Source organism: Erinaceus europaeus, chromosome 16 (assembly GCF_950295315.1).
Source record: "Erinaceus europaeus chromosome 16, mEriEur2.1, whole genome shotgun sequence".
Classification (NCBI taxonomy): domain Eukaryota; kingdom Metazoa; phylum Chordata; class Mammalia; order Eulipotyphla; family Erinaceidae; genus Erinaceus; species Erinaceus europaeus.
The window spans coordinates 72246707-72258211 of NC_080177.1; the positions used below are offsets into that span (position 1 = coordinate 72246707).

The window sequence follows — 11505 nt, forward strand, 5'->3', positions numbered from 1 at the left end:
GGAATGTTTATAACTGGTTTCCTATGCTTGCTCAACCACTGTTCTAAGAGAGCCAATAACTTGTTTTCTGGTGTCACAGTTTCCACAGAAGCAAAGACATTTTGTCCCAACGTGGATTATAGCCAGAGCCTTACTTATACCTAAATTACAGTATTTGCATGATGAAATTGGGACTCATGACTTTAAAAAAAATGTTGATAAGAATCTGGACTTCAGAGCATTCTTGGCATCGTGTAAGTACTGAATATGTGCAAATTTAGGAACCAAAAAAATGGTATGTGTTGAATTAAAAGATGATGAATGGGGGCAAGGGTTTAGAAATCTAGGCAGTCCTTGAAAATTAGAAAAGGTAAAATACCAGTCTTTGCTAGAGCCTACAGCCTTGATGTTAGGGTTTCTTTTTTTTTTATTTTGTTTTTTATTTGTTTATTTATTTTCCCTTTTGTTGCACTTGTTGTTTAACATTGTTGTGGTTATTGATGTCATTGTTTTGGATAGGACAGAGAGAAATGGAGAGAGGAGGGGAAGACAGAGGGGGAGAGAAAGACACTCACCTGCAGACCTGCTTCACCGCTTGTGAAATGACTCCCCTGCAGGTGGGGGGGTGAGGGGGCTAGAAGCGGGATCCTTATACTGGTCCTTGAACTTTGCACCACCACCCAGCGATGTTAGTGTTTCTAATCTCCAGATTTGTCAAGATAAATTTGCATTGTTTTAGGTCAAAAGGTTTGTGGTCATTTGCTAAACACAGTAGGAAATGGATGTAAGTATGGATTAATGAATGTTTATTTCTTTTTTTTAATTTATTTTTTATTTAAGAAAGGATAAATTAACAAAACCTAGGGTAAAATGGGTACAACTCCACACAATTCCCACCACCCAATCTCCATATCCCATCCCCTCCCCTGATAGCTTTCCCATTCTCTATCCCTCTGGGAGCATGGAACCACAGGGTCTTTGTGGGTTGCAGAAGGTGGAAGGTCTGGCTTCTGTAATTGCTTCCCCACTGAACATGGACGTTGACTGGTTGGTCCATACTCCCAGTCTGCCTCTCTCTTTCCCTAGTAGGGTGGGTCTCTGGGGAAACGGAACTCCAGGATAAATTGGTGGGGTCTTCAGTCCAGGCAAGCCTGGCTGGCATCCTGATGGCATCTGGAACCTGGTGGCTGAAAAGAGAGTTAACATACAAAGCCAAACAAATTGTTGAGCAATCATGGACCCAAAGGTTGGAATAGTAGAGAGGAAGTGTTGGGGAGGTACTCACTGCAAACTCTAGTGTACTTCTGCTTTCAGGTATATATTTTGCACTAGTTTATGGATACATGTGAATATATGCTCTCTCTCACAGAACCTGGTCTATATCCAGGTTTGGGGACTTTGTTAGAAAGTGATCCACCTGCGATGGAATTAGAGAATGCTATGAAACGAAAGGTCTCACCCGAGTAATGAAGCTGAAGGGTTGTCATTCTACACTTGAAGTCTCTGGACACAGTCTGAGCTGAAGCATGTTGAGGTGGCAGTCATTGCGTTATGAATGTTTATTTCATACACTGGGTTATAATCCACTACTACTATGTCCATTTATTTATATGTTTGTTTGTTTTTGTCACTAAAGTTTCTTGATGTCAGTGTGCCTTTGTCCCCAAATAGCCATATAACATTAGAGCATAAGACAATGGAGCATAAAAATGGGGATATTTTTTGCTCTTGAAATGCTTCTTCAGTGACTGTTCAAAGTTCTTGTAGCCCAGTCCCAGTTGGGATTGTCTCTCTAATGAACATGTTTCATCATGAATGGGAATCATCACTTTAAATAACAAAGATGCAGCCCATAGTTCTTCTTGAAACTTTGTGGATGTCAGTTTAATATGTTAATAACTCCCACTGCAAGTAAAATTATAGTGTCTAATCCCTCGCCTCTTGAATGTATCTGGCTTCTTGTGGCTTTTATACCACGACCAGAGGAAATGTATATTCATATTTCAGGTTCTGATGCTAACTAAGGATTATCTTGAATTCAACTGTCTTGTAAATTTCAAAGGACATTTGAAATTTGATTGCTTTTTGATACCTGATGTATGAATGGTAGGTTAAAATCTAGAGGTAGTAATAAGAATCTTGAGAAGTAGTTGTAATTTGTGTTCTGCAGGGAAAAAAATCATTTGATTATTGTATAAAGCAATAATAAATAAGAGATATACTTAAGAAAAATATGTACAATTTGAAGACAAAAAAAGATGGATGATTTCATTAAATAGATTTAGAAATGTCATGGAGATGAAAGGAGAAAAAATACTTGACAACTTTATTTACTTTCAATGAACACATGAATATACTCACATATATATGTATGTATTAATTATATCTAGGTATAATAATAGTTTATGTGTTCTCATGATTACATTCATAAGTCTTTTCTATCATCTTTATGACTATAAGGATAATAGAAGAGATATTCAAATATGCGAAGATTAGTAAGATTTTCAGTGTTTTAACATGTCAATGTACTCATAATTTGCAAATGAAAGAGAAAAACTAACTTACAAAATCTATTTTGGAAGCATACACACCTTCTAAATTCTTGAGTGGAAGTGAGAGTGGGATATGTTTTATTTCAATCATCATTTTTATTAATGAAATATAAAAGCTTATTATGTCTGGACAGTATTATTAAATTTAGATTTTGAACTTAGAGAGTTTTTAGTTGTTATCTAGGAAGTGTGCTCAGTGATTTTTATAATTCTCACAGGTAAAGAGACCAAATTTAGAAAGGCTACTATGAGCAAAGTAACACAGCAAATCAAGAATAACTTTATTTTCTTAACAATCTGAATTAAGTTTGAGATTTCAGGAATGTTCTTCTCTGACAAAGTTTTACGCATTTATCACTATTGGCAGAAAATATTTGAATATGTACACGTAATTGATAAGGAGCCAGAGTTGTTTTTTTTTTTCTTCATAGGAGAGTATGGGGGGGAATCACAAGATTTATTTGTAAAACTTATATGCTGCAACAACTGAAAACTCAATTTTGGAAATAAGCCTGAGTCTCTAAAGAGTTTTTATTTTCTGATGACTGCCACTAGTGTGGCGTTTGATTGTTTGCTCTGTTCTGCTTTGCTTTGCAAGTATTTTTTCTTCCACTACTACAAAATATTCAACTCTCAGCATGTATATATTCCTAATTTTTTTCCAAACCAAAAATAATTTTCTTTGAGTAGCTTGAGGTGAAATTAAAGAGAGATATTCTTCCTCTTTTTCAAAAATGTTTTCATAATATCATAAAATAACAATGTTGAAACTGTTAGGTGTATTACAGGTATGCCTTTTGGCCATCAGTAGTTTTATTTTATATACTACTGAATGAAATAATAATTATGAATACTTACAACAAATAAAAATCTACAAGTAATATGAAACTGTAACTAATTTTTTCTTATCTGAGAAAACAGAATTCACTGTAGCAAAAAATCATATATTGTCCTCCTAGAATACTAAGTGACCCTTTGAAATTATTTTGTTGGACTGTTAGTAAAATTTAGTGTTCAACAATAAGAAGTTAAATAAAATTTCATTTTTTTAGTCTAATAGAATCTTCTAGATGGTGCTCTTTGTTTAAATTTTATTATTTGATTTAGCAAGTAAAGCACATGGGTTTGGTATAGACATTCTCTGTAATTATGGATTATATAATTCTTCAGCAAGTATTTACAAATGAAATACTATTGTATGAGTATGTGGGGAGTAGAGCCTAACATGTACTAATGCTGGTCCAAGTCAAGAACTTGTTTATTTGGAGTAATATTAAATGGCAATTGTTAAAGTGGTTTTAAAAAGAAAAACTGTTTACTGATATGGCTATTAGTTGGACTTTAGATAAGCAATATTCTAGCGAATTATTCACTGATATTATGATTCCTTCAATCTTAGAAGGATAGTGTTTTCTAGTTCTGTCATTTGTTCCATTTTCTAATTATAGAGCAGTCTGCTGATCAATGGAGGAGTTCAATAATTCCAGAGCGTCTGAATTCGTGCTACTCGGACTCACTGATTCTCCTGAGCTGCAGATTTTCTTCTTTGTGACGTTTTCCATTTTCTATGTGATGACCATGTTAGGTAATTGTCTGATTTTGCTTACGGTGCTATTCACCCCACAGCTTCATTCTCCCATGTACTTCCTGCTCAGCAACCTGTCTCTCATTGATATGTGCCTGTCCTCCTTTGCCACACCAAAGATGATCATGGATTTCTTTGCCAAGCGCAAAACCATCTCCTTTGAAGGCTGTATTTCTCAGATCTTCTTTTTGCACCTTTTCACTGGGACAGAGATTGTGCTGCTGATTTCCATGTCTTTTGACAGGTATATTGCTATATGCAAACCTCTCCATTATTCCATAATTATGAGCCAAAGAGTGTGTACTGGCCTCGTGGTAACTTCTTGGACAGTGGGATTCCTGCATACAATGAGTCAGTTAGCTTTTACTCTTTATTTACCATTCTGTGGTCCCAATGTTATAGACAGTTTCTTTTGTGACCTTCCTTTGGTCATCCAGCTGGCTTGTATAGATATATATGTTCTTGGAATCTTCATGATCTCAACTAGTGGTGTGATTGCTCTTATCAGTTTTCTTCTTTTGCTTACCTCTTACATCATTGTTCTTGTCACTATCAAGGGCCACTCCTCCAAAGGCTCCTCCAAGGCTCTTTCTACCTGCACTGCACATTTCATAGTTGTGTTAATGTTTTTTGGGCCCTGCATCTTCATCTATGTGTGGCCTTTCACAAACTTCTTGATGGACAAAATCCTTTCTGTTTTCTATACTATATTTACCCCCTTGCTAAATCCACTTATCTATACTTTGAGAAACCAAGAAGTGAAAACAGCCGTGAAAAAGAGACTAAGTAACCGGTATTTAAGCCTTGGGAAAACTACTCCAAAATACTCAATGCAATGAATAGAAAGTTCCTGTCTGAGATCATCAGGTTTACTATCAGGCGATAGGAAATTAAATTTAGAAGCTTCCTTTCAAATTCATTCAGCCTAAATTACTGGTTATAAGAAGTCAAGACTGAAAGATGTGAAACATCTTCCCTAAACTTTAGTGAAATGCCTTTGAAAATTTTAAATTCATTTGAATGTCTCTTGAAGTTTATAACTATTCTTACAGAAAAAAAAAATGCACATGTCAGACATGTGAATATAAATTCAGAACTTCAAAGACCTCTAAATCCTACAAACATGCTTTAAATTAAGATTATTTAGACAGGCCTTTCAACATAGAACAATTCCATACAGAAATATATACCTGTTGACTTGTAGAACTTCAATTTAGAATATTATACATAACAAGTTTTGCTTTTTATTAGCTTTTGGAAAAGTGATATTGTGAAAAAATACTTTTTTATCATTTGATTGGAAAGTTAATGACTTACAAATTGTTGACATGTGGGTAAGATTTCTCGCCTCCCACTGATAGGCGTCTGTAAAACACTCCGATCCTCAACTTAAGTTCTTTCCCATTACAACAGGACTCCAGCCTCCCACCCAGCCAGCCTCCTCCCTGCCCCCTTCCCCAGAATCCTTTGCTTCGGTGCAATTCATCCCTTCAGTCCAAGTTTTACCAAGTTCGTGTTTCCCCTTTTTGTTATTATTTGTTAAATTCCTTCTATGAGGGAGATTATCCTGTATTCATCCTACCCTTTTTGGCTTACCTCACTTAAAATGAAATTCTTTAGGCTATTGAACAGGAGCAAGGTAGTCGAGTCCTCGCACACCAGGTTGAGTGCACATATTACTATGTGCAAGGACCAGAGTTCAAATCTCATTTCCCCATCTGCAATGGGAAAATTTCATGTGTGGTGAATCAGGTGTTTCTCCTTCGCCTCTCTCTCTCTCCCTCTCTCTCTCTCTCTCTTTCTCTCTCTATCTGTGTCATCCTTTCTATATCATCCTTCCTTCTCTACTTTTCTCTGTCTCTATCCAACAAACAATAAATAAAATAAAATATTAAAAACATTATTGTTAAACAACATTGACTCAGTGAATGTAATTGAGTTCTGAGCCATCTTTCAACAAAGAACAAATTTTTTTTGATAGAACAGAGAGAAATTGATAGAGGAAGAGGAGAGGGAGAGAGGAAGATAGACACCTGCAGATCTGCTTCACCACTTGTGAAGTAACCCCCTGCAGGTTGGGGGGGTTCAAAATGGGATCCTTGCGTGGGTCCTTGTGCTTCACACTATGTGCGCTTAACCCAGTCCCCAAAGAGCAAAGTTTTGAAAATCTGAATTTAACAATGAAATTTCTTGTTTATTTATGTATTAATTTATGTTGAATAGAGACAGAGAGACATTGAGAATGAAACGGGAGGGAATAGGGGGAGAGAGAAAGAGAGAGAGAGAGAGAGAAGCTTACAGCACTGCTTCACTGCTCATGCATCATCTCCCCTGCACGAGGGACCAGAGGTTTGCATCTGTCTCTTTGCACACTGTAGTATGTGTACTCTACTGGGTTAGCAGCCACTGCCTGGCCCTAATAATTTCTTAATAGTGTAGACCAATATCATATTTAATAATGAATATAACAAGTTACTAATCAAATGTCAATTTGTAAAGCTTATATCATAGAAAGAAAACTACTCAATTATGGTTGGCATTTAAATTTTTATTTAATATTCTAGGTACAGTTAATGCATTTAAAAGCAAGACTAAATGTTTGGAGGAAAATAATACCTATTAAATCATGACAAGCCTATTATTTCCTCTTTAATTTTTTATTATCCTTTATTTATTTATTGGATAGAGACAGCCAGGAATAAAGAGGAGAGGGAGTGATGGGAGAAAGAAAGACACCTGCAGCACTGCTTCACCACTTGCAAAGCTTTCCCCCTGCTGGTGGGGACTGGGGACTCAAACCCCGGCCCTTGCACATTGTAACCTGTGCATTCAACCAGGTGCACAACCACCCAGCCCTTCTGAAGGCATTACTGAAGCATAAGTAGTTCTGCGAGTGTTTTCTTCTATATATTTGTGTGTATCTGGTCTGAGGTACTTGTCTATGACCCTTTTGAAGTTGATTTCTGTGCACATCATTCAAGTTTTACCCTTGTGCAACTTTGAGCATGTATTTTTAATGTTTCTAAGATCAGCTTCTTCTCCTATAAAGTGGGTAATTGGGGTGGGGTGGATAGCATAATGGTTATGCAAAGGGATTCTCATGCCTGAGACTCCGAAGTCCCAGGTTCAGTTCCCCACACCACCATAAGCCAGAGATGATCAATGTTCTGGTTAAAAAAAAAAAATCAATAATACCCACTGATTTAATTTGAAGCCAGATGGTGGCACACCTGGTTGAGCGCACATGTTACAATGCAAAGGGACCCAGTTTCAAGCCCCTGGTCCCCACTTGCAGGGACAATGCTTTGCAAGTGGTGAAGAAGGGTTGCAGGTGTCTGTCTGTCTCTCCCTCTCTATCACCCCCTTCTCCTCTCTATTTCTGGCTGTCTTTATTCAATAAATAAAATAAAGATAATTTTTTTAAAAAATTAAAAACCTATAAAAAGTGTACATAGTATTTAAGCACAGGAATGTAGTGAAAATTGAAGTAGAACATGTTACATAACTAGGAATGTCGGAGATTTGAGAAATATTATTATCTTTACCATTGCTATTGTAGTAAATATATACAAAACTGCAGTTCCCTAAGTGGAAATAGATATGGGTAATTGAAATGGGAGGGCATGATTCTCATACTATACACAGTAGGATTCTAAACTTGCATAAGATTAACTGATGTTAAAATACAGGACCTGTGCCATATCTTTATCTTTTCTCCCCTAAACTTTATCTTTTATTCCCATTTGTGTTAATGATTTACAAGATTATAAGATTATAGGGATAGAGTTCCACACCACACAAAGTTCTGTGATACCCTTCCCCAACCCCCAATAATAACCACCATAGTTCTTGGAAACAATTTGGCCACTTTTTTCTTTTTTTGCAAGTTCATGTATTTCAATTCCCTATAGTCTGTATATAATCAAAACTATCTAGTGGGTATCTTTCACTTCCATAATTACTTCACTGACTGTGCCACCTATTAATATGTAAGAAGATATGCAGTCGATATTGTCTTTTGCATGCCAGTCTTTTTCAAAAGTATTATATTTGGGGATTTATTGTTCATTTTAAGTTTTTGAAATATAAAAAATTTGTAGGATTGTGTAAGCATACAGTGTTTGCTAGGTCACTGGTTTCTATCACAATTTTTAAAGAGAAATGTGCATAATTAAAAAGTAGTAAAATATCATTCTCATATTTTACCTTTTTTTCTTTACCTATTCAAAAGACAGCAGTGAACTGTTTTATATTCTTATACCTAGATTAAGTAAACATATTAACTGGGAACTAAATGACAGCAAGTGTCTATGCAAAACACATTATTAAATATTCCAAAAACAGACAGAAAAGACTTGGTCCTGATTTATGAAATCAAAAAGGAATTGATTATTTGAAGATTTGATTAGAATTATAATTCAGGAAAATGTTAAAACTGTGACCACAGAATTATAGCAATAGTCAGACATTTCATTTGGCTAAGCTATCCCTAAAGGATACATTTTCCATAGAATAAATATTTGACTTCAACATGGATATTTCTGATGGTAGAGTTCTTTCCATTCTTCTTCTAGCGTTTGTCCTTCTTCCGTAGCCAGTCAACAGCGTCAGGTTGAGCCTGATGTCAAGTTTCGAGACCTCCTTTGAATCTGGAGAGGTGGCAGTCATTGACTATGTGGGTCATAGTCTGTCTTTAGCCTCAGGGGCAATTCAGGTCGTCTCTGGCTCCCCAGCGATGGAACATAGCAGCACACTGGCCATGGCCTGTTCCATAGCGATTGAGGAGGGCCCAATCATAACGTGCTAGGTCCATTAAAGTCAATTAAATCTCAAATTGTGTTATCATCATCCACTTTGATAATTTCAGAATAATTTTTTTCTTTGTATTCTGGTATCTTTTATTTTTTGGATTTGAGATACTAGTCTAATGTGAAGATCTAAGCTTTATTAAGCTTCAAAAGTGGTCTGTGGTGCATTTGTATGAGTATGTACACAAGCATGTGTGTGTTTATGCTCTTGTGTGTGTGTTTATGTTCGTGTGTGTGTGTGTGTGTGTGTGTGTGTGTGTGTGTGTGTGTGTGTGGTGTACCTGCTCATAAGACTTCTGGAGTGGGAATTTTGAGTCTGACAATTGAAGCCAGATTTCCTGGTTTGAATTAGCTCTACATAACCTAACAGGTTTGTATTTGGGGGCAAATTTTAAACTTTCTATCAGTTTTCTGATCATTCTTTAAGTAGAGTTTGCAAGTCAACAGATTTCAGTCTACTGCTGCCTTCACTACAAAGATTGCCTTCCCTCAAAGGATTACAAGGAAATCAAAGTAAACAATAAAATTGGATAGTGAAATAAAATGAAATTAGATAGTGGGTGATTTCACAAAAAATTTAAAATTTCTTCTAAAAATGAAAGCACATTGAGTAAGAATTCTAAGCTGTAACTGAGCTTCTATGTAGAGCTCATTTTTACATCCCCTATCTCTTGCTTGACTTGCACCAGATCTCTCTATTCATGTGTATTACCTCAGCAGTTTTGTTTTTGTTGTGATGGGGGCTTGAACCCGGGTCCTTGTGCACAGCAGTTTTGTTTCTGTTTTGTCAGGTTATCAATGGGGCTCAGTGCCAGCACCACCAAATCCAAAGCTCCTGGCAGCCTCTTTTTTTTTTTAATAAGACAGAGAGAAATTGAGAAAGGAGGAGAAGATAGAGACGGGAAAAGAAACATAGACACCTGGAAACCTGCTTCACCACTCAGGAAGCATCCCCCAGCAGGTGGGGAGCAGGGCCTCGAACCAGGGGTCTTGAGCTTGGTAATAGGTGTGCTTAACTAAGTGCACCACTGCCCACTCTCCCTCAGCAGTTTTCAATCCGTACTAGAGGGCTTAAAAATGTATATCCATGTCTTTTCCACCACCAAACCTATTACTTTTCTTTCATTTTTAACCCTCACTTGGATATAATGTATAATGCATTCACCTTTTGATGGTTTGTTCTCAACAAACATTTTTATTAAGTTACCCAGAAATATTGATATTCCTACAGAGTATTCCTGTACCATGATTTATACTAAATTGGAGTATAAAATATGTGTTCCACACCTATCTCCTTTTTTATTGTCTTTATCTTTCTGAGTCTTGGTTTTTAATCTTCTCTGCACTCCATCAGAACTCAGTTTACAAATGTCTCATTATGTGGTATCTCTTCCAGTTTGCCTTGCCTGAAGGAGAATTAATTTGGCATCCTACAGAAGTAGTTCATCAGGGCAGGGGGAGATAGCATAATGGTTATGCAAACAGACTCCCATGCCTGAGGCTCCAAAGTTCCCGGTTCAATCCCCTGCACCACCATAAACCAGAGTTGAGCAGTGCTCTGGTTAAAAAAAAAGTAGATCAGCATTAGTCAGAAAGAAGATGAAATTACCATAAGTAGGATTTTCTGCCTTTGCTAAAACAGTGGCGTTTTTCTCCTTTCCTAGTAAATACAATTCAAGAAATACTTTTTGATCCTCAGGAACTACACTCTACTCTTTGGAAACAGAAACAGGAAGACGTTGTTCATCCTCTTAATGAGTGTATAACTTATAAATGCAGTTTCATGATTGTGATGAGGTTAGAATATGGAGTTATAAGAACGAGAAGAAGACATGTCTAGATATCTCTCTGTAGTTAGAGAAAACTTATCAAAGGTAGTGCTAACTACAAGAAGCCCACATTTGATTTAAGGTCTTACACAGACTAAAAGTGAAGGAAGAGACATTAAGTCAAAGGAAAAACAAAACATTCGTTGAAAATATCTTCAGAGGGGCCAGGCAGTGGTACACCTGACATTACAGTGCACACAGACCTAGATTCAACCCTCTTATTCCCACCTGCAGGAGGAAAGTTTCATGAGTGATAGGGCTTCAGGTGTCTGTCCCTTTCCCTCTCTGTCTCTCCCCCCCTTATCAGTTTCTCTATGCCTCTATCTAATAAATAAATAAATATTTTGAAGAAAAGAAAAGACCTTCAAACAAATTAAAATAAAAATACAGCATACTGAATCTTACATCATATAGACCTCTGGGTCACTAGGGACATTTGAGAATATAGAAAACACTTCCTTTTCTCAGACTGTGACCTTAAATTCTCTCATATTCTAGAAATCTTATACATGAACTACCATGGGACAGAATAATTTGAAGTTATAAGTCCTCTATACCAGATGAGAACTTGGAAGAATCCCATAGATAGGCTAATCAAGTTAATGATATGCACAAAGCACCGTAAGTAATGATATGCACAAAGCACTGTATGTAATGACAAATCATGGGATCACCTTCTTATTACTGAAGTTCTCCTTCCTTAACATCAACATGATGGTGACAACATAGTTAAAGACTAGTGAGATATTGAA

The 11505-nt window shown here is 36.5% G+C and overlaps 1 protein-coding gene across 1 annotated transcript; it reads left to right on the top strand.

The window, feature by feature from the left end:
* Nucleotides 1-3995: 3995 nt before the first annotated feature.
* Nucleotides 3996-4955, top strand: LOC103126368 (olfactory receptor 4K2-like). The gene has a single exon (XM_007537273.3). It carries the CDS (start codon nt 3996-3998, stop codon nt 4953-4955), a length of 960 nt encoding a protein of 319 aa, XP_007537335.3.
* Nucleotides 4956-11505: the final 6550 nt, after the last annotated feature.

What these genes read in the sequence shown, in the direction of transcription:
- LOC103126368 (XM_007537273.3), top strand. Translation starts at nt 3,996, where the DNA reads ATGGAGGAGTTCAATAATTCCAGAGCGTCTGAATTCGTGCTACTCGGA.